Genomic DNA, 25366 nt, shown 5'->3' with positions numbered 1-25366 from the left:
TCTCTCTTTCCCCTATTTCTCTCTGTTTCCCCTGTGTCTCTGCGTTTTCCCTGTGTCTCTCTGTTTCCCCTATTTCTCTCTGTTTCCCCTGTGTCTCTCTGTTTCCCCTATTTCTCTCTGTTTCCCCTGTGTCTCTCTGGTTCCCCTGTTTCTTTCTGTTTCCCCTGTTACTCTCTTTCCTCTATTTCTCTCTGTTACCCCTATTTCTCTCTCTTTCCCCTGTGTCTCTCTGTTTCCCCGATTTCTCTCTCTTTCCCCTGTGTCTCTCTGTTTCCCCTATTTCGCTCTGTTTCCCCTGAGTCTCTCTGTTTCTCCTGTTTATCTCTGTTTCCCCTGTGACTCTGTTCCCCCTATTTCTCTCTGTTTCCCCGATTTCTTTCTGTTTCCCCTATGACACTGTTTCCCGTATTTCTCTCTGTTTCCCCTGTGACTCTTTGTTTACCCTATTTCTCTCTCTTTCCCCTGTGACTCTCCGTTTCCGCTATTTATCTCTCTTTCCGCTGTGTTTCTCTCTTTCCCTTATTTCTCCCTGTTTGCCCTGTGACTCTCTGTATACCCTATTTCTCTCTCTTTCCCCTGTGTCTCTCTCTTTCCCCTGTGTCTCTCTCTTTCCCCTGTGTCTCTCTCTTTCCCCTATGTCTCTCTGTTTCACCTGTGTCTCTATCTTTCCCCTGTGTCTCTCTCTTTCCCCTATTTCTCTCTCTTTCCCCTGTGTCTCTATCTTTCCGCAATTTCTCTCTGTTTCCACTGTGTCCCTCTCTTTCCCCTATTTTTCTCTCTTTCCCCTGTGTCTCTCTCTTTCCCCTATTTCTCTCTGTTTCCCCTGTGTCTCTATCTTTCCACTATTTCTCACTGCATCCCCTGTGTCCCTCTCTTTCCCCTATTTTTCTCTCTGTTTCCCCTGTGTCTCTCTGTTTCCCCTATTTCTCACTGTATCCCCTGTGTCTCTCTCTTTCCGCTATTTCTCTCTGTTTCCCCTGTGACTCTGTTTCCCCTATTTCTCTCTCTGTCCCCTATTTCTCTCTCTTACCCCTGTGTCCCTCTCTTTCCCCTATTTCTCTCTGTTTCCCCTGTGTCTCTATCTTTCCCCTGTGTCTCTCTCTTTCCCCTATTTCTCTCTCTTGCCCCTGTGTCTCTATCTTTCAGCTATTTCTCTCTGTTTCCACTGTGACTCTGTTTCCCCTATTTCTCTCTGTTTCACCTGCGTCTCTCTCTTTCCCCTGTGTCTCTCTCTGTCCTCTATTTCTCTCTCTTTTTCCTGTGTCTCTATCTTACCGCTATTTCTCTCTGTTTCCACTGTGACTCTGTTTCCCCTATTTCTCTCTCTGTCCCTTATTTCTCTCTCTTTCACCTGCGTCTCTCTCTTTCCCCTGTGTCTCTCTCTGTCCCCTATTTCTCTCAGTTTCTACTGTGACTCTGTTTCCCCTATTTCTCTCACTTTCCCCCATTTCTCTCTGTTTCACCTGTGTCTCTCTCTTTCCCCTGTGTCTCTCTCTTTCCCCTGCGTCTCTCTCTTTACCCTGCATCTCTCCCTTTCCCCTGTGTCTCTCTCTTTGCCCTGTGTTTCTTTGTTTCCCCTGTGTCTCTCTGTTTCCCCTGTTTCTTTCTGTTTCCCCTGTGACACTGTTTCCCCTGTGTTTCTCTGTTTCCCATGTGTCTCTCTGTTTCCCCTATTTCTCTGTTTCCCCTGTGACTCTGTTCCCCCGATTTCTATCTCTTTCCCCTATTTCTCTCTGTTTCCCCTGTGTCTCTCTGTTTCCCCGGTGTCTGTCTGTTTCCCCTATTTCTCTCTCTTTCCCCAGTGTCTCTCTGTTTCCCCTGTGTCTCTTTGTTTCCCCTGTGACTCTGTTCCCCCGATTTCTCTCTCTTTCCCCTATTTCTCTCTGTTTCCCCTGTGTCTCTCTGTTTCCCCTGTGTTTCTCCTGTGTCTCTCTGTTTCCCCTGTGTCTCTCAGTTTGGCCTGTGTGTCTCTGTTTCGCCTGTGTCGCTCCGATTCGCCTGTCTCTGTCTGTTTCCCCTGAAACTGTTTGTTTCCCTTTTGTTTCTCTGTTTCCCCTGCGACTCTCTGCTTCCCCTGTTTTTCTCTGTAATCCCTGTGTCTGTCTGTTTCCGCTGTGTTTCTGCTGTGTCTCTCTGTTTCCCCTCTGTCTCTCTGCATCCTCTGTGACTGTCTGTTTCCCCTGTGACTCTCTGTTTCCCCTGTGACTCTCTGTTTCCCCTGTGTCTCTGTGTTTCCCCTGTGTTTCCCCTGTTTTTCTCTGTTTCCCAAGTGTCTCTGTGTTTCCCCTGTCTCTCTGTTTCCCCTGTGTCTCTCTGTTTCCAGTGATTCTCTCTCTTTCCCCTGTGATTCTCTCTCTTTCCGCTGTGTCTCTCTGTTTCCTCTGCAACTATCTGTTTCCCCTGTGTTTCTCTTTTTCCCCTGTTTCTCTCTTTCCCCTGCGTCTCTCTTTTCCCCTGTGTTCCTCTGTTTTCCCTTTGTCTCTCTCTGTTTCCCCTTTGATTCTCTCTGTTTCCCCTGTGATTCTCTCTGTTTCGCCTGTGTCTCTCTGTTTCGCCTGTGTCTCTTGGTTTAGCCTGTGTCTCTTGGTTTTGCCTGTGTCTCTTGGTTTAGCCTGTGTCTCTCGCTTTAGCCTGTGTCTCTCGGTTTCGCCTGTGTCTCTCTGTTTTGCCTGTATCTGTCTGTTTCCCCAGCATTGTCTGTTTCCCCTGTTTTTCTCTGTTTCCCCTGTGTCTCTCTGTTTCCCTGTGTCTCTCTGTTTCCCTGTATCTCTATGTTTCCCCTGTGTCTCTCTGTTTCCCCAGTGACTCTCTGTTTCCCCTGTGTCTCTCTGTTTCCCCTGTGTCTTCTGTTTCCCCAGTGACTTTCTGTTTCCCCTGTGTCTCTGTGTTTCCCTTGTGTCTCTCTGTTTCCCCTGTGTCTCTCTGTTTCCCCAGTGACTTTCTGTTTCCCCTGTGTCTCTGTGTTTCCCTTGTGTCTCTCTGTTTCCCCTGTGACTGTCTGTTTCCCCTGTGTCTCACTGTTTCCCCTGTGTCTCTGTTTATCGTGTGTCTCTCTGTTTCCCTGTGTCTCTCTGTTTCCCTGTGTTGCTGCTGTGTCTCTCTGTTTCCCCTGTGACTCTCTGTTTCCCCCGTATCTCTCTGTTTCCCCTGTGACTTTCTGTTTCCCCTGTGTCTCTCCGTACCCCCTGTGTTTCCCCTGTGTTTCCCCTGTTTTTCTCTTTTTCCCCCGTGCCTCGTTGTTTCCGCTGTATCTCTCTGTTTCCCTTGTGTTTCTCTCTTTCCCCGTGTCTCTCTGTTTCCCCTGTATTTATTTTGTTTCCCTTGTGATTCTCTCTGTTTCCCTGTGTCTCTCTGTTATCCCTGTGTTTCCGCTGTGTCTCTCTGTTTCCCCTGTGACGCTCTGTTTCCCCTGTGTCTCTCTGTTTCCCCTGTGATTCTCCTGTTTTTTCTGTTTCCCAAGTGTCTCTGTGTTTCCCCTGTGTCTCTCTGCTTCCCCTGTGTCTCTCTGTTTCCCCTGTGTTTCTCCTGTGTCTCTCTGTTTCACCTGTGTCTCTCAGTTTCGCCTGTGTCTCTCTGTTCGCCTGTGTCTCTCCAATTCGCCTGCCTCTGTCTGTTTCCCTGGAACTGTCTGTTTCCCCTGTGTCTCTCTGTTTCCCCTGCGACTCTCTGTTTCCCCTGTGTCTCTCTGTTTCACCTGTGAACCTCTGTTTCCACTGTGACTGCCGGTTTCCCCTGTGAATCTCTGTTTCCACTGTGTCTCTCTGTTTCCTGTGTGACTGTCTGTTTCCCCTGTGTCTCTCTGTTGCCCCTGTGTCTCTCTGTTTCCCCTGTGTTTCTCCTGTGTCTCTCTGTTTCCCCTGTGTCTCTTTGTTTCCGCTGTGACTCTCTGTTTCCCCTGTGTCTCTCTGTTTCCCCTGTGAATCTCTGTTACCACTGTGACTGCCTGTTTCCCCTGTGAATCTCTGTTTCCACTGTGTCTCTGTGTTTCCTGTGTGACTGTCTGTTTCCCCTGTGTCTCTCTGTTGCCCCTGTGTTTACCCTGTGTTTCTCCATTTCCCCTGTGTCTCTGTGTTTCCCCTATGACTGTCTGTTTCCCCTGTGATTCTCTCTGTTTCACCTGTGATTCTCTCTGTATCCCCTGTGATTCTCTCTGTTTCCCCTGTGTCTCTCTCTGTCCTCTATTTCTCTCTCTTTTTCCTGTGTCTCTATCTTACCGCTATTTCTCTCTGTTTCCACTGTGACTCTGTTTCCCCTATTTCTCTCTCTGTCCCTTATTTCTCTCTCTTTCACCTGCGTCTCTCTCTTTCCCCTGTGTCTCTCTCTGTCCCCTATTTCTCTCAGTTTCTACTGTGACTCTGTTTCCCCTATTTCTCTCACTTTCCCCCATTTCTCTCTGTTTCACCTGTGTCTCTCTCTTTCCCCTGTGTCTCTCTCTTTCCCCTGCGTCTCTCTCTTTACCCTGCATCTCTCCCTTTCCCCTGTGTCTCTCTCTTTGCCCTGTGTTTCTTTGTTTCCCCTGTGTCTCTCTGTTTCCCCTGTTTCTTTCTGTTTCCCCTGTGACACTGTTTCCCCTGTGTTTCTCTGTTTCCCATGTGTCTCTCTGTTTCCCCTATTTCTCTGTTTCCCCTGTGACTCTGTTCCCCCGATTTCTATCTCTTTCCCCTATTTCTCTCTGTTTCCCCTGTGTCTCTCTGTTTCCCCGGTGTCTGTCTGTTTCCCCTATTTCTCTCTCTTTCCCCAGTGTCTCTCTGTTTCCCCTGTGTCTCTTTGTTTCCCCTGTGACTCTGTTCCCCCGATTTCTCTCTCTTTCCCCTATTTCTCTCTGTTTCCCCTGTGTCTCTCTGTTTCCCCTGTGTTTCTCCTGTGTCTCTCTGTTTCCCCTGTGTCTCTCAGTTTGGCCTGTGTGTCTCTGTTTCGCCTGTGTCGCTCCGATTCGCCTGTCTCTGTCTGTTTCCCCTGAAACTGTTTGTTTCCCTTTTGTTTCTCTGTTTCCCCTGCGACTCTCTGCTTCCCCTGTTTTTCTCTGTAATCCCTGTGTCTGTCTGTTTCCGCTGTGTTTCTGCTGTGTCTCTCTGTTTCCCCTCTGTCTCTCTGCATCCTCTGTGACTGTCTGTTTCCCCTGTGACTCTCTGTTTCCCCTGTGACTCTCTGTTTCCCCTGTGTCTCTGTGTTTCCCCTGTGTTTCCCCTGTTTTTCTCTGTTTCCCAAGTGTCTCTGTGTTTCCCCGTCTCTCTGTTTCCCCTGTGTCTCTCTGTTTCCAGTGATTCTCTCTCTTTCCCCTGTGATTCTCTCTCTTTCCGCTGTGTCTCTCTGTTTCCTCTGCAACTATCTGTTTCCCCTGTGTTTCTCTTTTTCCCCTGTTTCTCTCTTTCCCCTGCGTCTCTCTTTTCCCCTGTGTTCCTCTGTTTTCCCTTTGTCTCTCTCTGTTTCCCCTTTGATTCTCTCTGTTTCCCCTGTGATTCTCTCTGTTTCGCCTGTGTCTCTCTGTTTCGCCTGTGTCTCTTGGTTTAGCCTGTGTCTCTTGGTTTTGCCTGTGTCTCTTGGTTTAGCCTGTGTCTCTCGCTTTAGCCTGTGTCTCTCGGTTTCGCCTGTGTCTCTCTGTTTTGCCTGTATCTGTCTGTTTCCCCAGCATTGTCTGTTTCCCCTGTTTTTCTCTGTTTCCCCTGTGTCTCTCTGTTTCCCTGTGTCTCTCTGTTTCCCTGTATCTCTATGTTTCCCCTGTGTCTCTCTGTTTCCCCAGTGACTCTCTGTTTCCCCTGTGTCTCTCTGTTTCCCCTGTGTCTTCTGTTTCCCCAGTGACTTTCTGTTTCCCCTGTGTCTCTGTGTTTCCCTTGTGTCTCTCTGTTTCCCCTGTGTCTCTCTGTTTCCCCAGTGACTTTCTGTTTCCCCTGTGTCTCTGTGTTTCCCTTGTGTCTCTCTGTTTCCCCTGTGACTGTCTGTTTCCCCTGTGTCTCACTGTTTCCCCTGTGTCTCTGTTTATCGTGTGTCTCTCTGTTTCCCTGTGTCTCTCTGTTTCCCTGTGTTGCTGCTGTGTCTCTCTGTTTCCCCTGTGACTCTCTGTTTCCCCCGTATCTCTCTGTTTCCCCTGTGACTTTCTGTTTCCCCTGTGTCTCTCCGTACCCCCTGTGTTTCCCCTGTGTTTCCCCTGTTTTTCTCTTTTTCCCCCGTGCCTCGTTGTTTCCGCTGTATCTCTCTGTTTCCCTTGTGTTTCTCTCTTTCCCCGTGTCTCTCTGTTTCCCCTGTATTTATTTTGTTTCCCTTGTGATTCTCTCTGTTTCCCTGTGTCTCTCTGTTATCCCTGTGTTTCCGCTGTGTCTCTCTGTTTCCCCTGTGACGCTCTGTTTCCCCTGTGTCTCTCTGTTTCCCCTGTGATTCTCCTGTTTTTTCTGTTTCCCAAGTGTCTCTGTGTTTCCCCTGTGTCTCTCTGCTTCCCCTGTGTCTCTCTGTTTCCCCTGTGTTTCTCCTGTGTCTCTCTGTTTCACCTGTGTCTCTCAGTTTCGCCTGTGTCTCTCTGTTCGCCTGTGTCTCTCCAATTCGCCTGCCTCTGTCTGTTTCCCTGGAACTGTCTGTTTCCCCTGTGTCTCTCTGTTTCCCCTGCGACTCTCTGTTTCCCCTGTGTCTCTCTGTTTCACCTGTGAACCTCTGTTTCCACTGTGACTGCCGGTTTCCCCTGTGAATCTCTGTTTCCACTGTGTCTCTCTGTTTCCTGTGTGACTGTCTGTTTCCCCTGTGTCTCTCTGTTGCCCCTGTGTCTCTCTGTTTCCCCTGTGTTTCTCCTGTGTCTCTCTGTTTCCCCTGTGTCTCTTTGTTTCCGCTGTGACTCTCTGTTTCCCCTGTGTCTCTCTGTTTCCCCTGTGAATCTCTGTTACCACTGTGACTGCCTGTTTCCCCTGTGAATCTCTGTTTCCACTGTGTCTCTGTGTTTCCTGTGTGACTGTCTGTTTCCCCTGTGTCTCTCTGTTGCCCCTGTGTTTACCCTGTGTTTCTCCATTTCCCCTGTGTCTCTGTGTTTCCCCTATGACTGTCTGTTTCCCCTGTGATTCTCTCTGTTTCACCTGTGATTCTCTCTGTATCCCCTGTGATTCTCTCTGTTTCCCCTGTGTCTCTCTGTTTCCGCGGCAACTCTCTGTTTCCCCTGTGACTCTCTGTTTCCCCTGTGATTCTCACTGTTTCCCCTGTGTCTCATTCTTTCCCCTGTGTCTCTCTGCTTCCCCTGTGGCTCTCTGTTTCCCCTTTGTCTCTCTGTACCCCCTGTGTTTCCCCCGTTTTTCCCCTGTGTCTCTCTGTTGCCCCTGTGTTTCCCCTGTGTTTCTCCATTTCCCCTGTGTCTCTGTGTTTCCCCTATGACTGTCTGTTTCCCCTGTGATTCTCCCTGTTTCACCTGTGATTCTCTCTGTTTCACCTGTGATTCTCTCTGTATCCCCTGTGATTCTCTCTGTTTCCCCTGTGACTCTCTGTTTCCCCTGTGATTCTCAGTATTTCCCCTGTGATTCTCACTGTTTCCCCTGTGTCTCTCTGCTTCCCCTGTGTCTCTCTGCTTCCCCTGTGTCTCTGCTTCCCCCGTGTCTCTCTGCTTCCCCAGTGACTTTCTGTTTCCCCTGTGTCTCTCTCTTTCCCCTGTGTCTCTCTCTTTCCCCTATTTCTCTCTCTTTCCCTTGTGTCCCTCTCTTTCCCCTGTGTCTCTCTCTTTCCCCTGTGTCTCTCTCTTTCCCCTATGTCTCTCTGTTTCCCCTGTGTCTCTATCTTTCCCCTGTGTCTCTCTCTTTCCCCTATTTCTCTCTCTTTCCCCTGTGTCTCTATCTTTCCGCAATTTCTCTCTGTTTCCACTATGTCCCTCTCTTTCCCCTATTTTTCTCTCTTTCCCCTGTGTCTCTCTCTTTCCCCTATTTCTCTCTGTTTCCCCTGTGTCTCTATCTTTCCACTATTTCTCACTGCATCCCCTGTGTCCCTCTCTTTCCCCTATTTTTCTCTCTTTCCCCTGTGTCTCTCTCTTTCACCTATTTCTCACTGTATCCCCTGTGTCTCTCTCTTTCCGCTATTTCTCTCTGTTTCCCCTGTGACTCTGTTTCCCCTATTTCTCTCTCTGTCCCCTATTTCTCTCTCTTTCCCCTGTGTCCCTCTCTTTCCCCTATTTCTCACTGTATCCCCTGTGTCTCTGTCTTTCCGCTATTTCTCTCTGTAATCCCTGTGTCTGTCTGTTTCCCCTGTGTTTCTGCTGTGTCTCTCCGTTTCCCCTCTGTCTCTCTGCATCCTCTGTGACTGTCTGTTTCCCCTGTGACTCTCTGTTTCCCCTGTGTCTCTGTGTTTCCCCTGTGTTTCCCCTGTTTTTCTCTGTTTCCCAAGTGTCTCTGTGTTTCCCCTGTCTCTCTGCTTCCCCTGTGGCTCTCTGTTTCCCCTTTGTCTCTCTGTTTCCTCTGCAACTATCTGTTTCCCCTGTGTTTCTCTTTTTCCCCTGTTTCTCTCTTTCCCCTGCGTCTCTCTTTTCCCCTGTGTTCCTCTGTTTTCCCTTTGTCTCTCTCTGTTTCCCCTTTGATTCTCTCTGTTTCCCCTGTGATTCTCTCTGTTTCGCCTGTGTCTCTCTGTTTCGCCTGTGTCTCTTGGTTTAGCCTGTGTCTCTTGGTTTAGCCTGTGTCTCTCGGTTTTGCCTGTGTCTCTCTGTTTCCCCAGTGACTCTCTGTTTCCCCTGTGTCTCTCTGTTTCCCCTGTGTCTCTCTGTTTCCCCAGTGACTTTCTGTTTCCCCTGTGTCTCTGTGTTTCCCTTGTGTCTCTCTGTTTCCCTTGTGTCTGTCTGTTTCCCCTCTGTTTCCCAAGTGTCTGTCTTTTTCCCCTGTGACTGTCTGTTTCCCCTGTGTCTCACTGTTTCCCCTGTGTCTCTGTTTATCGTGTGTCTCTCTGTTTCCCTGTGTCTCTCTGTTTCCCTGTGTTGCTGCTGTGTCTCTCTGTTTCCCCTGTGACTCTCTGTTTCCCCTGTATCTCTCTGTTTCCCCTGTGACTTTCTGTTTCCCCTGTATTTATTTTGTTTCCCTTGTGATTCTCTCTGTTTCCCTGTGTCTCTCTGTTTTCCCTGTGTTTCCGCTGTGTCTCTCTGTTTCCCCTGTGATTCTCCTGTTTTTCTCTGTTTCCCAAGTGTCTCTGTGTTTCCCCTGTGACTGTCTGTTTCCCCTGTGTCTCTCTGCTTCCCCTGTGTCTCTCTGCTTCCCCTGCGTCTCTCTGTTTCCCCTGTGTTTCTCCTGTGTCTCTCTGTTTCACCTGTGTCTCTCAGTTTCGCCTGTGTCTCTCTGTTCGCCTGTGTCTCTCCAATTCGCCTGCCTCTGTCTGTTTCCCCTGCAACTGTCTATTTCCCCTGTGTCTCTCTGTTTCCCCTGCGACTCTCTGATTCCCCTGTGTCTCTCTGTTTCCCTGTGTTGCTGCTGTGTCTCTCTGTTTCCCCTGTGACTCTCTGTTTCCCCTGTATCTCTCTGTTTCCCCTGTGACTTTCTGTTTCCCCTGTGTCTCTCCGTACCCCCTGTGTTTCCCCTGTGTTTCCCCTGTTTTTCTCTTTTTCCCCCGTGCCTCGTTGTTTCCGCTGTATCTCTCTGTTTCCCTTGTGTTTCTCTCTTTCCCCGTGTCTCTCTGTTTCCCCTGTATTTATTTTGTTTCCCTTGTGATTCTCTCTGTTTCCCTGTGTCTCTCTGTTTTCCCTGTGTTTCCGCTGTGTCTCTCTGTTTCCCCTGTGACACTCTGTTTCCCCTGTGTCTCTCTGTTTCCCCTGTGATTCTCCTGTTTTTCTCTGTTTCCCAAGTGTCTCTGTGTTTCCCCTGTGACTGTCTGTTTCCCCTGTGTCTCTCTGCTTCCCCTGTGTCTCTCTGCTTCCCCTGTGTCTCTCTGTTTCCCCTGTGTTTCCCCTGTGATTCTCCCTGTTTCACCTGTGATTCTCTCTGTTTCACCTGTGATTCTCTCTGTATCCCCTGTGATTCTCTCTGTTTCCCCTGTGACTCTCTGTTTCCCCTGTGATTCTCACTATTTCCCCTGTGATTCTCACTGTTTCCCCTGTGTCTCTCTGCTTCCCCTGTGTCTCTCTGCTTCCCCTGTGTCTCTGCTTCCCCCGTGTCTCTCTGCTTCCCCAGTGACTTTCAGTTTCCCCTGTGTCTCTGTGTTTCCCTTGTGTCTCTGTGTTTCCCTTGTGTCTCTCTGTTTCCCCTCTGTTTCCCCTGTATCTCTCTGTTTCCCCTGTGTCTCTCTGTTGCTCCTGTGTTTCTCCATTTCCCCTGTGTCTCTGTGTTTCCCCTATGACTGTCTGTTTCCGCTGTGACTCTCTCTGTTTCACCTGTGATTCTCTCTGTTTCACCTGTGATTCTCTCTGTATCCCCTGTGATTCTCTCTGTTTCCCCTGTGACTCTCTGTTTCCCCTGTGATTCTCACTGTTTCCCCTGTGTCTCTCTGCTTCGCCTGTGTCTCTCTGCTTCCCCAGTGACTTTCTCTTTCCCCTGTGTCTCTCTCTTTCCCCTGTGTCTCTCTCTTTCCCCTATTTCTCTCTCTTTCCCTTGTGTCCCTCTCTTTCCCCTGTGTCTCTCTCTTTCCCCTGTGTCTCTCTCTTTCCCCTATGTCTCTCTGTTTCCCCTGTGTCTCTATCTTTCCCCAGTGTCTCTCTCTTTCCCCTATTTTTCTCTCTTTCCCCTGTGTCTCTCTCTTTCCCCTATTTCTCTCTGTTTCCCCTGTGTCTCTATCTTTCCACTATTTCTCACTGCATCCCCTGTGTCCCTCTCTTTCCCCTATTTTTCTCTCTTTCCCCTGTGTCTCTCTCTTTCACCTATTTCTCACTGTATCCCCTGTGTCTCTCTCTTTCCGCTATTTCTCTCTGTTTCCCCTGTGACTCTGTTTCCCCTATTTCTCTCTCTGTCCCCTATTTCTCTCTCTTTCCCCTGTGTCCCTCTCTTTCCCCTATTTCTCACTGTATCCCCTGTGTCTCTGTCTTTCCGCTATTTCTCTCTGTAATCCCTGTGTCTGTCTGTTTCCCCTGTGTTTCTGCTGTGTCTCTCCGTTTCCCCTCTGTCTCTCTGCATCCTCTGTGACTGTCTGTTTCCCCTGTGACTCTCTGTTTCCCCTGTGTCTCTGTGTTTCCCCTGTGTTTCCCCTGTTTTTCTCTGTTTCCCAAGTGTCTCTGTGTTTCCCCTGTCTCTCTGCTTCCCCTGTGGCTCTCTGTTTCCCCTTTGTCTCTCTGTTTCCTCTGCAACTATCTGTTTCCCCTGTGTTTCTCTTTTTCCCCTGTTTCTCTCTTTCCCCTGCGTCTCTCTTTTCCCCTGTGTTCCTCTGTTTTCCCTTTGTCTCTCTCTGTTTCCCCTTTGATTCTCTCTGTTTCCCCTGTGATTCTCTCTGTTTCGCCTGTGTCTCTCTGTTTCGCCTGTGTCTCTTGGTTTAGCCTGTGTCTCTTGGTTTAGCCTGTGTCTCTCGGTTTTGCCTGTGTCTCTCTGTTTCCCCAGTGACTCTCTGTTTCCCCTGTGTCTCTCTGTTTCCCCTGTGTCTCTCTGTTTCCCCAGTGACTTTCTGTTTCCCCTGTGTCTCTGTGTTTCCCTTGTGTCTCTCTGTTTCCCTTGTGTCTGTCTGTTTCCCCTCTGTTTCCCAAGTGTCTGTCTTTTTCCCCTGTGACTGTCTGTTTCCCCTGTGTCTCACTGTTTCCCCTGTGTCTCTGTTTATCGTGTGTCTCTCTGTTTCCCTGTGTCTCTCTGTTTCCCTGTGTTGCTGCTGTGTCTCTCTGTTTCCCCTGTGACTCTCTGTTTCCCCTGTATCTCTCTGTTTCCCCTGTGACTTTCTGTTTCCCCTGTATTTATTTTGTTTCCCTTGTGATTCTCTCTGTTTCCCTGTGTCTCTCTGTTTTCCCTGTGTTTCCGCTGTGTCTCTCTGTTTCCCCTGTGATTCTCCTGTTTTTCTCTGTTTCCCAAGTGTCTCTGTGTTTCCCCTGTGACTGTCTGTTTCCCCTGTGTCTCTCTGCTTCCCCTGTGTCTCTCTGCTTCCCCTGCGTCTCTCTGTTTCCCCTGTGTTTCTCCTGTGTCTCTCTGTTTCACCTGTGTCTCTCAGTTTCGCCTGTGTCTCTCTGTTCGCCTGTGTCTCTCCAATTCGCCTGCCTCTGTCTGTTTCCCCTGCAACTGTCTATTTCCCCTGTGTCTCTCTGTTTCCCCTGCGACTCTCTGATTCCCCTGTGTCTCTCTGTTTCCCTGTGTTGCTGCTGTGTCTCTCTGTTTCCCCTGTGACTCTCTGTTTCCCCTGTATCTCTCTGTTTCCCCTGTGACTTTCTGTTTCCCCTGTGTCTCTCCGTACCCCCTGTGTTTCCCCTGTGTTTCCCCTGTTTTTCTCTTTTTCCCCCGTGCCTCGTTGTTTCCGCTGTATCTCTCTGTTTCCCTTGTGTTTCTCTCTTTCCCCGTGTCTCTCTGTTTCCCCTGTATTTATTTTGTTTCCCTTGTGATTCTCTCTGTTTCCCTGTGTCTCTCTGTTTTCCCTGTGTTTCCGCTGTGTCTCTCTGTTTCCCCTGTGACACTCTGTTTCCCCTGTGTCTCTCTGTTTCCCCTGTGATTCTCCTGTTTTTCTCTGTTTCCCAAGTGTCTCTGTGTTTCCCCTGTGACTGTCTGTTTCCCCTGTGTCTCTCTGCTTCCCCTGTGTCTCTCTGCTTCCCCTGTGTCTCTCTGTTTCCCCTGTGTTTCCCCTGTGATTCTCCCTGTTTCACCTGTGATTCTCTCTGTTTCACCTGTGATTCTCTCTGTATCCCCTGTGATTCTCTCTGTTTCCCCTGTGACTCTCTGTTTCCCCTGTGATTCTCACTATTTCCCCTGTGATTCTCACTGTTTCCCCTGTGTCTCTCTGCTTCCCCTGTGTCTCTCTGCTTCCCCTGTGTCTCTGCTTCCCCCGTGTCTCTCTGCTTCCCCAGTGACTTTCAGTTTCCCCTGTGTCTCTGTGTTTCCCTTGTGTCTCTGTGTTTCCCTTGTGTCTCTCTGTTTCCCCTCTGTTTCCCCTGTATCTCTCTGTTTCCCCTGTGTCTCTCTGTTGCTCCTGTGTTTCTCCATTTCCCCTGTGTCTCTGTGTTTCCCCTATGACTGTCTGTTTCCGCTGTGACTCTCTCTGTTTCACCTGTGATTCTCTCTGTATCCCCTGTGATTCTCTCTGTTTCCCCTGTGACTCTCTGTTTCCCCTGTGATTCTCACTGTTTCCCCTGTGTCTCTCTGCTTCGCCTGTGTCTCTCTGCTTCCCCAGTGACTTTCTCTTTCCCCTGTGTCTCTCTCTTTCCCCTGTGTCTCTCTCTTTCCCCTATTTCTCTCTCTTTCCCTTGTGTCCCTCTCTTTCCCCTGTGTCTCTCTCTTTCCCCTGTGTCTCTCTCTTTCCCCTATGTCTCTCTGTTTCCCCTGTGTCTCTATCTTTCCCCAGTGTCTCTCTCTTTCCCCTATTTTTCTCTCTTTCCCCTGTGTCTCTCTCTTTCCCCTATTTCTCTCTGTTTCCCCTGTGTCTCTATCTTTCCACTATTTCTCACTGCATCCCCTGTGTCCCTCTCTTTCCCCTATTTTTCTCTCTTTCCCCTGTGTCTCTCTCTTTCCCCTATTTCTCACTGTATCCCCTGTGTCTCTCTCTTTCCGCTATTTCTCTCTGTTTCCCCTGTGACTCTGTTTCCCCTATTTCTCTCTCTGTCCCCTATTTCTCTCTCTTTCCCCTGTGTCCCTCTCTTTCCCCTATTTCTCACTGTATCCCCTGTGTCTCTGTCTTTCCGCTATTTCTCTCTGTAATCCCTGTGTCTGTCTGTTTCCCCTGTGTTTCTGCTGTGTCTCTCCGTTTCCCCTCTGTCTCTCTGCATCCTCTGTGACTGTCTGTTTCCCCTGTGACTCTCTGTTTCCCCTGTGTCTCTGTGTTTCCCCTGTGTTTCCCCTGTTTTTCTCTGTTTCCCAAGTGTCTCTGTGTTTCCCCTGTCTCTCTGCTTCCCCTGTGGCTCTCTGTTTCCCCTTTGTCTCTCTGTTTCCTCTGCAACTATCTGTTTCCCCTGTGTTTCTCTTTTTCCCCTGTTTCTCTCTTTCCCCTGCGTCTCTCTTTTCCCCTGTGTTCCTCTGTTTTCCCTTTGTCTCTCTCTGTTTCCCCTTTGATTCTCTCTGTTTCCCCTGTGATTCTCTCTGTTTCGCCTGTGTCTCTCTGTTTCGCCTGTGTCTCTTGGTTTAGCCTGTGTCTCTTGGTTTAGCCTGTGTCTCTCGGTTTTGCCTGTGTCTCTCGGTTTCCCCTGTGTCTCTCTGTTTCCCCAGTGACTCTCTGTTTCCCCTGTGTCTCTCTGTTTCCCCTGTGTCTCTCTGTTTCCCCAGTGACTTTCTGTTTCCCCTGTGTCTCTGTGTTTCCCTTGTGTCTCTCTGTTTCCCTTGTGTCTGTCTGTTTCCCCTCTGTTTCCCAAGTGTCTGTCTTTTTCCCCTGTGACTGTCTGTTTCCCCTGTGTCTCACTGTTTCCCCTGTGTCTCTGTTTATCGTGTGTCTCTCTGCTTCCCCTGTGTCTCTCTGTTTCCCCTGTGTTTCTCCTGTGTCTCTCTGTTTCACCTGTGTCTCTCAGTTTCGCCTGTGTCTCTCTGTTCGCCTGTGTCTCTCCAATTCGCCTGCCTCTGTCTGTTTCCCCTGCAACTGTCTATTTCCCCTGTGTCTCTCTGTTTCCCCTGCGACTCTCTGATTCCCCTGTGTCTCTCTGTTTCCCTGTGTTGCTGCTGTGTCTCTCTGTTTCCCCTGTGACTCTCTGTTTCCCCTGTATCTCTCTGTTTCCCCTGTGACTTTCTGTTTCCCCTGTGTCTCTCCGTACCCCCTGTGTTTCCCCTGTGTTTCCCCTGTTTTTCTCTTTTTCCCCCGTGCCTCGTTGTTTCCGCTGTATCTCTCTGTTTCCCTTGTGTTTCTCTCTTTCCCCGTGTCTCTCTGTTTCCCCTGTATTTATTTTGTTTCCCTTGTGATTCTCTCTGTTTCCCTGTGTCTCTCTGTTTTCCCTGTGTTTCCGCTGTGTCTCTCTGTTTCCCCTGTGACGCTCTGTTTCCCCTGTGTCTCTCTGTTTCCCCTGTGATTCTCCTGTTTTTCTCTGTTTCCCAAGTGTCTCTGTGTTTCCCCTGTGACTGTCTGTTTCCCCTGTGTCTCTCTGCTTCCCCTGTGTCTCTCTGCTTCCCATGTGTCTCTCTGTTTCCCCTGTGTTTCCCCTGTGATTCTCCCTGTTTCACCTGTGATTCTCTCTGTTTCACCTGTGATTCTCTCTGTATCCCCTGTGATTCTCTCTGTTTCCCCTGTGACTCTCTGTTTCCCCTGTGATTCTCACTATTTCCCCTGTGATTCTCACTGTTTCCCCTGTGTCTCTCTGCTTCCCCTGTGTCTCTCTGCTTCCCCTGTGTCTCTGCTTCCCCCGTGTCTCTCTGCTTCCCCAGTGACTTTCAGTTTCCCCTGTGTCTCTGTGTTTCCCTTGTGTCTCTGTGTTACCCTTGTGTCTCTCTGTTTCCCCTCTGTTTCCCCTGTATCTCTCTGTTTCCCCTGTGTCTCTCTGTTGCTCCTGTGTTTCTCCATTTCCCCTGTGTCTCTGTGTTTCCCCTATGACTGTCTGTTTCCGCTGTGACTCTCTCTGTTTCACCTGTGATTCTCTCTGTTTCACCTGTGATTCTCTCTGTATCCCCTGTGATTCTCTCTGTTTCCCCTGTGACTCTCTGTTTCCCCTGTGATTCTCACTGTTTCCCCTGTGTCTCTCTGCTTCGCCTGTGTCTCTCTGCTTCCCCAGTGACTTTCTCTTTCCCCTATTTCTCTCTGTTTCCCCTGTGTCTCTATCTTTCCACTATTTCTCACTGCATCCCCTGTGTCCCTCTCTTTCCCCTATTTTTCTCTCTGTTTCCCCTGTGTCTCTCTCTTTCCCCTATTTCTCACTGTATCCCCTGTGTCTCTCTCTTTCCGCTATTTCTCTCTGTTTCCCCTGTGACTCTGTTTCCCCTATTTCTCTCTCTGTCCCCTATTTCTCTCTCTTTCCCCTGTGTCCCTCTCTTTCCCCTATTTCTCACTGTATCCCCTGTGTCTCTCTCTTTCCGCTATTTCTCTCTGTAATCCCTGTGTCTGTCTGTTTCCCCTGTGTTTCTGCTGTGTCTCTCTGTTTCCCCTCTGTCTCTCTGCATCCTCTGTGACTGTCTGTTTCCCCTGTGACTCTCTGTTTCCCCTGTGTCTCTGTGTTTCCCCTGTGTTTCCCCTGTTTTTCTCTGTTTCCCAAGTGTCTCTGTGTTTCCCCTGTCTCTCTGTTTCCCCTGTGTCTCTGTTTCCAGTGTTACTCTGTTCCCCTGTGATTCTCTCTCTTTCCGCTGTGTCTCTCTGTTTCCTCTGCAACTATCTGTTTCCCCTGTGTTTCTCTTTTTCCCCTGTTTCTCTCTTTCCCCTGCGTCTCTCTTTTCCCCTGTGTTCCTCTGTTTTCCCTTTGTCTCTCTCTGTTTCCCCTTTGATTCTCTCTGTTTCCCCTGTGATTCTCTCTGTTTCGCCTGTGTCTCTCTGTTTCGCCTGTGTCTGTTGGTTTAGCCTGTGTCTCTCGGTTTAGCCTGTGTCTCTCGGTTTTGCCTGTGTCTCTCGGTTTTGCCTGTGTCTCTCGGTTTTGCCTGTGTCTCTCGGTTTCGCCTGTGTCCTCTCTGTTTTGCCTGTATCTGTCTGTTTCCCCTGCGTTGTCTGTTTCCCCTGTTTTTCTCTGTTTCCCCTGTGTCTCTCTGTTTCCCTGTGTCTCTCTGTTTCCCTGTATCTCTGTGTTTCCCCTGTGTCTCTCTGTTTCCCCAGTGACTCTCTGTTTCCCCTGTGTCTCTCTGTTTCCCCAGTGACTTTCTGTTTCCCCTGTGTCTCTGTGTTTCCCGTGTGTCTCTCTGTTTCCCTTGTGTCTGTCTGTTTCCCCTCTGTTTCCCAAGTGTCTGTCTTTTTCCCCTGTGACTGTCTGTTTCCCCTGTGTCTCACTGTTTCCCCTGTGTCTCTGTTTATCGTGTGTCTCTCTGTTTCCCTGTGTCTCTCTGTTTCCCTGTGTTGCTGCTGTGTCTCTCTGTTTCCCCTGTGACTCTCTGTTTCCCCTGTATCTCTCTGTTTCCCCTGTGACTTTCTGTTTCCCCTGTGTCTCTCCGTACCCCCTGTGTTTCCCCTGTGTTTCCCCTGTTTTTCTCTTTTTCCCCTGTGCCTCGTTGTTTCCGCTGTATCTCTCTGTTTCCCTTGTGTTTCTCCTTTCCCCGTGTCTCTCTGTTTCCCCTGTATTTATTTTGTTTCCCTTGTGATTCTCTCTGTTACCCTGTGTCTCTCTGTTTTCCCTGTGTTTCCGCTGTGTCTCTCTGTTTCCCCTGTGATTCTCCTGTTTTTCTCTGTTTCCCAAGTGTCTCTGTGTTTCCCCTGTGACTGTCTGTTTCCCCTGTGTCTCTCTGCTTCCCCTGTGTCTCTCTGCTTCCCCTGTGTCTCTCTGTTTCCCCTGTGTTTCTCCTGTGTCTCTCTGTTTCACCTGTGTCTCTCAGTTTCGCCTGTGTCTCTCTGTTCGCCTGTGTCTCTCCAATTCGCCTGCCTCTGTCTGTTTCCCCTGCAACTGTCTATTTCCCCTGTGTCTCTCTGTTTCCCCTGCGACTCTCTGATTCCCCTGTGTCTCCCTGTTTACCCTGTGTCTCTCTGTTTCCCCTGTGTTTCTCCTGTGTCTCTCTGTTTCCCCTGTGTCTCTTTGTTTCCGCTGTGACTGTCTGTTTCCCCTGTGTCTCTCTGTTTCCCCTGTGAATCTCTGTTTCCACTGTGACTGCCTGTTTCCCCTGTGAATCTCTGTTTCCACTGTGTCTCTGTGTTTCCTGTGTGACTGTCTGTTTCCCCTGTGTCTCTCTGTTGCCCTGTGTTTCCCCTGTGTTTCTCCATTTCCCCTGTGTCTCTGTGTTTCCCCTATGACTGTCTGTTTCCCCTGTGATTCTCTCTGTTTCCCCTGTGATTCTCACTGTTTCCCCTGTGTCTCATTGTTTCCCCTGTGTCTCTCTGCTTCCCCTGTGTCTCTCTGCTTCCCCTGTGGCTCTCTGTTTCCCCTTTGTCTCTGTGTACCCCCTGTGTTTCCCCCGTTTTTCCCCTGTGTTTCCCCTGTTTTTCTCTGTTTCCCTGTGTCTCTGTGTTTCCTGTGTGACTGTCTGTTTCCCCTGTGTCTCTCTGTTGCCCCTGTGTTTCTCCATTTCCCCTGTGTCTCTGTGTTTCCCCTATGACTGTCTGTTTCCCCTGTGACTCTCTGTTTCCCCTGTGATTCTCACTGTTTCCCCTGTGTCTCACTGTTTCCCCTGTGTCTCTCTGCTTCCCCTGTGTCTCTGCTTCCCCCGTGTCTCTCTGCTTCCCCAGTGACTTTCTGTTTCCCCTGTGTCTCTGTGTTTCCCTTGTGTCTCTGTGTTTCCCTTGTGTCTCTCTGTTTCCCCTCTGTTTCCCCTGTATCTCTCTGTTTCCCCTGTGTCTCTCTGTTGCCCCTGTGTTTCTCCATTTCCCCTGTGTCTCTGTGTTTCCCCTATGACTGTCTGCTTCACCTGTGATTCTCTCTGTTTCACCTGTGATTCTCTCTGTATCCCCTGTGATTCTCACTGTTTCCCCTGTGTCTCTCTGCTTCCCCTGTGTCTCTCTGCTTCGCCAGTGACTTTCTGTTTCCCCTGTGTCTCTCTGTTTCCCCTGTGTCTCTATCTTTCCCCTGTGTCTCTCTCTTTCCCCTATTTCTCTCTCTTTCCCCTGTGTCTCTATCTTTCCGCAATTTCTCTCTGTTTCCACTGTGTCCCTCTCTTTCCCCTATTTTTCTCTCTTTCCCCTGTCTCTCTCTCTTTCCCCTATTTCTCTCTGTTTCCCCTGTGTCTCTATCTTTCCACTATTTCTCACTGCATCCCCTGTGTCCCTCTCTTTCCCCTATTTTTCTCTCTGTTTCCCCTGTGTCTCTCTCTTTCCCCTATTTCTCACTGTATCCCCTGTGTCTCTCTCTTTCCGCTATTTCTCTCTGTTTCCCCTGTGACTCTGTTTCCCCTATTTCTCTCTCTGTCCCCTATTTCTCTCTCTTTCCCCTGTGTCCCTCTCTTTCCCCTATTTCTCTCTGTTTCCCCTGTGTCTCTATCTTTCCCCTGTGTCTCTCTCTTTCCCCTATTTCTCTCTCTTGCCCCTGTGTCTCTATCTTTCCGCTATTTCTCTCTGTTTCCACTGTGACTCTGTTTCCCTTATTTCTCTCTCTGTCCCTTATTTCTCTCTCTTTCACCTGCGTCTCTCTCTTTCCCCTGTGTCTCTCTCTTTCCTCTATTTCTCTCTCTTTCCCCTGTGTCTCTATCTTTCCGCTATTTCTCTCTGTTTCCACTGTGACTCTGTTTCCCCTATTTCTCTCTCTGTCCCTTATTTCTCTCTCTTTCACCTGCGGCTCTCTCTTTCCCCTGTGTCTCTCTCTGTCCCCTATTTCTCTCAGTTTCTACTGTGACTCTGTTTCCCCTATTTCTCTAACTTTCCCCCATTTCTCTCTGTTTCACCTGTGTCTCTCTCTTTCCCCTGTGTCTCTCTCTTTCCCCTGCGTCTCTCTCTTTACCCTGCATCTCTCCCTTTCCCCTGTGTCTCTCTCTTTCCCCTGTGTTTCTTTGTTTCCCCTGTTTCTCTCTGTTTCCCCTGTGTCTCTGTTCCCCCGATTTCTCTCTCTTTCCCCTATTTCTCTCTGTTTCTCCTGTGTCTATCTGTTTCCCCGGTGTCTCTCTGTTTCCCCTGTTTCTTTCTGTTTCCCCTGTGACACTGTTTCCCCTATTTCTCTCTGTTTCCCCTGTGTCTCTCTGTTTCCCCTGTGACTCTGTTCCCCCGATTTCTCTCTCTTTCCCCTATTTCTCTCTGTTTCCCCTGTGTCTCTCTGTTTCCCCTGTGTTTCTCCTGTGTCTCTCTGTTTCCCCTGTGTCTCTCAGTTTTGTCTGTGTGTCTCTGTTTCGCCTATGTCGCTCCGATTCGCCTGTCTCTGTCTGTTTCCCCTGCGGCTGTTTGTTTCCCTTTTGTTTCTCTGTTTCCCCTGCGACTCTCTGCTTCCCCTGTTTTTCTCTGTAATCCCTGTGTCTGTCTGTTTCCCCTGTGTTTCTGCTGTGTCTCTCTGTTTCCCCTCTGTCTCTCTGCATCCTCTGTGACTGTCTGTTTCCCCTGTGACTCTCTGTTTCCCCTGTGTCTCTGTGTTTCCCCTGTGTTTCCCCTGTTTTTCTCTGTTTCCTAAGTGTCTCTGTGTTTCCCCTGTCTCTCTGTTTCCCCTGTGTGTCTCTGTTTCCAGTGTTTCTCTGTTCCCCTGTGATTCTCTCTCTTTCCCCTATTTCTCTCTGTTTCCCCTGTGTCCCTCTCTTTCCACTATTTCTCTCTGTTTCCCCTGTGACTCTGTTTGCCCTATTTCTCTCTCTGTCCCTTATTTCTCTCTCTTTCCCCTGTGTCTCTCTCATTCCCCTATTTCTCTCTGTTTCCCCTGTGATTCTGTTTCCCCCATTTCTCTCTGTTTCACCTGTGTCTCTCTCTTTCCCCTGTGTCTCTGGGTTTTCCCGGTGTCTCTCTGTGTCCCCTGTGTCTCTCTGTTTCCCCTATTTCTCTCTCTTTCCCTTGTGCCTCTCTGTTTCCCCTGTTTATCTGTGTTTCCCCTGTGTCTCTCTGTTTCCCCGATTTCTCTCTGTTTCCCCTATTTCACTCCGTTTCCCCTGTGTCTCTCTGTTTCCCCAATTTCTCTCCGTTTCCCCTGTGTCTCTCTGTTTCCCTATTTCTCTCCGTTTCCCCTGTGACTCTCTGTTTCCCCAATTTCTTTCTGTTTCCCCTGTGACTCTCTGTTTCCCCTGTGATTCTCACTGTTTCCCCTGTGTCTCTCTGCTTCCCCTGTGTCTCTCTGCTTCCCCAGTGACTTTCTGTTTCCCCTGTGTCTCTCTCTTTCCCCTGTGTCTCTCTCTTTCCCCTATATCTCTCTCTTTCCCTTGTGTCTCTCTGTTTCTCCTGTGTCTCTCTGTTTCCCCTCTGTCTCTCTGTTTCCCCTCTGTCTCTCTGTTTCCCCGATTTCTCTCTGTTTCCCCTCTGTCTCTCTGTTTCCCCTCTGTCTCACTGTTTCCCCTGTGTCTCTCTGTTTCCCCTGTTTATCTGTATTTCCCCTGTATATCTCTGTTTCCCCGATTTCTCTCTGTTTCCCCTATTTCTCTCTGTTTCCCCTGTGTCTCTCTGTTTCCCCTATTTCTCTCTCTTTCCTCCTGTATATCTCTGTTTCCCTGATTTCTCTCTGTTTCCCCTATTTCTCTCTGTTTCCCCTATTTCTCTCTGTTTCCCCTGTGTCTCTCTGTTTCCCCTATTTCTCTCTCTTTCCTCCTGTATATCTCTGTTTCCCTGATTTCTCTCTCTTTCCCCTATTTCTCTCTCTTTCCCTTGTGTCTCTCTGTTTCCCCTATTTCTCTCTGTTTCCCCTGTGTCTCTCTGGTTCCCCTGTTTCTTTCTGTTTCCCCTGTTACTCTCTTTCCTCTGTTTCTCTCTGTTACCCCTATTTCTCTCTCTTTCCCCTGTGTCTCTCTGTTTCCCCGATTTCTCTCTCTTTCCCCTGTGTCTCTCTGTTTCCCCTATTTCGCTCTGTTTCCCCTGTGACTCTGTTCCCCCTATTTCTCTCTGTTTCCCCGATTTCTTTCTGTTTCTCCATGACACTGTTTCCCCTATTTCTCTCTGTTTCCCCTTTGACTATTTGTTTACCCTATTTCTCTCTCTTGCCCCTGTGTCTCTATCTTTCCGCTATTTCTCTCTGTTTCCACTGTGTCCCTCTCTTTCCCCTATTTTTCTCTCTTTCCCCTGTGTCTCTCTCTTTCCCCTATTTCTCTCTGTTTCCCCGGGTCTCTATCTTTCCACTATTTCTCACTGCATCCCCTGTGTACCTCTCTTTCCCCTATTTTTCTCTCTGTTTCCCCTGTGTCTCTCTCTTTCCCCTATTTCTCACTGTATCCCCTGTGTCTCTCTCTTTCCGCTATTTCTCTCTGTTTCCCCTGTGACTCTGTTTCCCCTATTTCTCTCTCTGTCCCTTATTTCTCTCTCTTTCACCTGCGTCTCTCTCTTTCCCCTGTGTCTCTCTCTGTCCTCTATTTCTCTCTCTTTTTCCTGTGTCTCTATCTTTCCGCTATTTCTCTCTGTTTCCACTGTGACTCTGTTTCCCCTATTTCTCTCTCTGTCCCTTATTCCTCTCTCTTTCACCTGCGTCTCTCTCTTTCCCCTGTGTCTCTCTCTGTCCCCTATTTCTCTCAGTTTCTACTGTGACTCTGTTTCCCCTATTTCTCTCACTTTCCCCCATTTCTCTCTGTTTCACCTGTGTCTCTCTCTTTCCCCTGTGTCTCTCTCTTTCCCCTGCGTCTCTCTCTTTACCCTGCATCTCTCCCTTTCCCCTGTGTCTCTCTCTTTGCCCTGTGTTTCTTTGTTTCCCCTGTTTCTCTCTGTTTCCCCTATTTCTCTCTGATTCCCCTGTGTCTCTGTTCCCCCGATTTCTCTCTCTTTCCCCTATTTCTCTCTGTTTCTCCTGTGTCTATCTGTTTCCCCGGTGTCTGTCAGTTTCCCCTATTTCTCTCTCTTTCCCCTGTGTCTCTCTGTTTCCCCTGTGGCTCTCTGTTTCCCCTGTTTCTTTCTGTTTCCCCTGTGACACTGTTTCCCCTGTGTCTCTCTGTTTCCCCTGTGTCTCTCTGTTTCCCCTATTTCTCTGTTTCCCCTGTGACTCTGTTCCCCCGATTTCTCTCTCTTTCCCCTATTTCTCTCTGTTTCCCCTGTGTCTCTCTGTTTCCCCGGTGACTGTCTGTTTCCCCTATTTCTCTCTCTTTCCACTGTGTCTCTCTGTTTGCCCTGTGTCTCTTTGTTTCCCCTGTGACTCTGTTCCCCCGATTTCTCTCTCTTTCCCCTATTTCTCTCTGTTTCCCCTGTGTCTCTCTGTTTCCCCTGTGTTTCTCCTGTGTCTCTCTGTTTCCCCTGTGTCTCTCAGTTTGGCCTGTGTGTCTCTGTTTCGCCTGTGTCGCTCCGATTCGCCTGTCTCTGTCTGTTTCCCCTGCGACTGTTTGTTTCCCTTTTGTTTCTCTGTTTCCCCTGCGACTCTCTGCTTCCCCTGTTTTTCTCTGTAATCCCTGTGTCTGTCTGTTTCCCCTGTGTTTCTGCTGTGTCTCTCTGTTTCCCCTCTGTCTCTCTGCATCCTCTGTGACTGTCTGTTTCCCCTGTGACTCTCTGTTTCCCCTGTGTCTCTGTGTTTCCCCTGTGTTTCCCCTGTTTTTCTCTGTTTCCCAAGTGTCTCTGTGTTTCCCCTGCCTCTCTGTTTCCCCTGTGTCTCTCTGTTTCCAGTGTTTCTCTGTTCCCCTGTGATTCTCTCTCTTTCCCCTGTGATTCTCTCTCTTTCCGCTGTGTCTCTCTGTTTCCTCTGCAACTATCTTTTTCCCCTGTGTTTCTCTTTTTCCCCTGTTTCTCTCTTTCCCCTGCGTCTCTCTTTTCCCCTGTGTTCCTCTGTTTTCCCTTTGTCTCCCTCTGTTTCCCCTTTGATTCTCTCTGTTTCCCCTGTGATTCTCTCTGTTTCGCCTGTGTCTCTCTGTTTCGCCTGTGTCTCTTGGTTTAGCCTGTGTCTCTCGGTTTAGCCTGTGTCTCTCGGTTTAGCCTGTGTCTCTCGGTTTTGCCTGTGTCTCTCGGTTTCGCCTGTGTCTCTCTGTTTTGCCTGTATCTGTCTGTTTCCCCTGCGTTGTCTGTTTCCCCTGTTTTTCTCTGTTTCCCCTGTGTCTCTCTGTTTCCCTGTGTCTCTCTGTTTCCCTGTATCTCTGTGTTTCACCTGTGTCTCTCTGTTTCCCCAGTGACTCTCTGTTTCCCCTGTGTCTCTCTGTTTCCCCTGTGTCTCTCTGTTTCCCCAGTGACTTTCTGTTTCCCCTGTGTCTCTGTGTTTCCCTTGTGTCTCTCTGTTTCCCTTGTGTCTGTCTGTTTCCCCTCTGTTTCCCAAGTGTCTGTCTTTTTCCCCTGTGACTGTCTGTTTCCCCTGTGTCTCACTGTTTCCCCTGTGTCTCTGTTTATCGTGTGTCTCTCTGTTTCCCTGTGTCTCTCTGTTTCCCTGTGTTGCTGCTGTGTCTCTCTGTTTCCCCTGTGACTCTCTGTTTCCCCTGTATCTCTCTGTTTCCCCTGTGACTTTCTGTTTCCCCTGTGTCTCTCCGTACCCCCTGTGTTTCCCCTGTGTTTCCCCTGTTTTTCTCTTTTTCCCCTGTGCCTCGTTGTTTCCGCTGTATCTCTCTGTTTCCCTTGTGTTTCTCTCTTTCCCCGTGTCTCTCTGTTTCCCCTGTATTTATTTTGTTTCCCTTGTGATTCTCTCTGTTTCCCTGTGTCTCTCTGTTTTCCCTGTGTTCCGCTGTGTCTCTCTGTTTCCCCTGTGACGCTCTGTTTCCCCAGTGTCTCTCTGTTTCCCCTGTGATTCTCCTGTTTTTCTCTGTTTCCCAAGTGTCTCTGTGTTTCCCCGTGACTGTCTGTTTCCCCTGTGTCTCTCTCTTTGCTCTGTGTCTCTCTGCTTCCCCTGTGTCTCTCTGTTTCCCCTGTGTCTCTCTGCTTCCCCTGTGGCTCTCTGTTTCCCCTTTGTCTCTCTGTTTCCTCTGCAACTATCTGTTTCCCCTGTGTTTCTCTTTTTCCCCTGTTTCTCTCTTTCCCCTGCGTCTCTCTTTTCCCCTGTGTTCCTCTGTTTTCCCTTTGTCTCTCTCTGTTTCCCCTTTGATTCTCTCTGTTTCCCCTGTGTCCCTCTCTTTCCGCTATTTTTCTCTGTTTCCCCTGTGACTCTGTTTGCCCTATTTCTCTCTCTGTCCCTTATTTCTCTCTCTTTCCCCTGTGTTTCTCTCTTTCCCCGTGTCTCTCTGTTTCCCCTGTATTTATTTTGTTTCCCTTGTGATTCTCTCTGTTTCCCTGTGTCTCTCTGTTTTCCCTGTGTTTCCGCTGTGTCTCTCTGTTTCCCCTGTGACGCTCTGTTTCCCCTGTGTCTCTCTGTTTCCCCTGTGATTCTCCTGTTTTTCTCTGTTTCCCAAGTGTCTCTGTGTTTCCCCTGTGACTGTCTGTTTCCCCTGTGTCTCTCTCTTTGCTCTGTGTCTCTCTGCTTCCCCTGTGTCTCTCTGTTTCCCCTGTGTTTCTCCTGTGTCTCTCTGTTTCACCTGTGTCTCTCAGTTTCGCCTGTGTCCCTCTGTTCGCCTGTGTCTCTCCAATTTGCCTGCCTCTGTCTGTTTCCTCTGCAACTGTCTGTTTCCCCTGTGTCTCTCTGTTTCCCCTGCGACTCTCTGATTCCCCTGTGTCTCCCTGTTTACCCTGTGTCTCTCTGTTTCCCCTGTGTTTCGCCTGTGTCTCTCTGTTTCCCCTGTGTCTCTTTGTTTCCGCTGTGACTCTCTGTTTCCCCTGTGTCTCTCTGTTTCCCCTGTGAATCTCT

At 49.2% G+C, this 25366-nt stretch overlaps 1 protein-coding gene and 1 pseudogene across 1 annotated transcript in view; one reads left to right on the top strand and one right to left on the bottom strand.

Annotated features, from left to right (window-relative positions):
* The window catches only part of LOC137346265 (major histocompatibility complex class I-related gene protein-like), a 119467-nt pseudogene that overhangs the window by 66055 nt on the left and 28046 nt on the right, over window positions 1–25366 (top strand).
* The window catches only part of LOC137346327 (sodium/potassium/calcium exchanger 1-like), a 31430-nt gene continuing 14666 nt past the window's right edge, over window positions 8603–25366 (bottom strand). The window contains exons 2-10 of the mRNA XM_068009818.1: window positions 13703–13845; window positions 12814–12884; window positions 12295–12413; window positions 11786–11922; window positions 10932–11036; window positions 10022–10092; window positions 9796–9884; window positions 9503–9565; window positions 8603–8827 (exon numbers count right to left, since the gene is read on the bottom strand). Of these exons, the coding sequence (XP_067865919.1) occupies window positions 8603–8827; window positions 9503–9565; window positions 9796–9884; window positions 10022–10092; window positions 10932–11036; window positions 11786–11922; window positions 12295–12413; window positions 12814–12884; window positions 13703–13845 (1023 nt within the window). The remainder of the gene's footprint in view (window positions 8828–9502; window positions 9566–9795; window positions 9885–10021; window positions 10093–10931; window positions 11037–11785; window positions 11923–12294; window positions 12414–12813; window positions 12885–13702; window positions 13846–25366) is intronic.

The sequence above is a fragment of the Heterodontus francisci genome, chromosome 29 (genome assembly GCF_036365525.1).
Source record: "Heterodontus francisci isolate sHetFra1 chromosome 29, sHetFra1.hap1, whole genome shotgun sequence".
Lineage (NCBI taxonomy): Eukaryota > Metazoa > Chordata > Chondrichthyes > Heterodontiformes > Heterodontidae > Heterodontus > Heterodontus francisci.
Note: the sequence above shows the minus strand (reverse complement) of the source record. Positions and strands in the feature narration are given on the sequence as shown.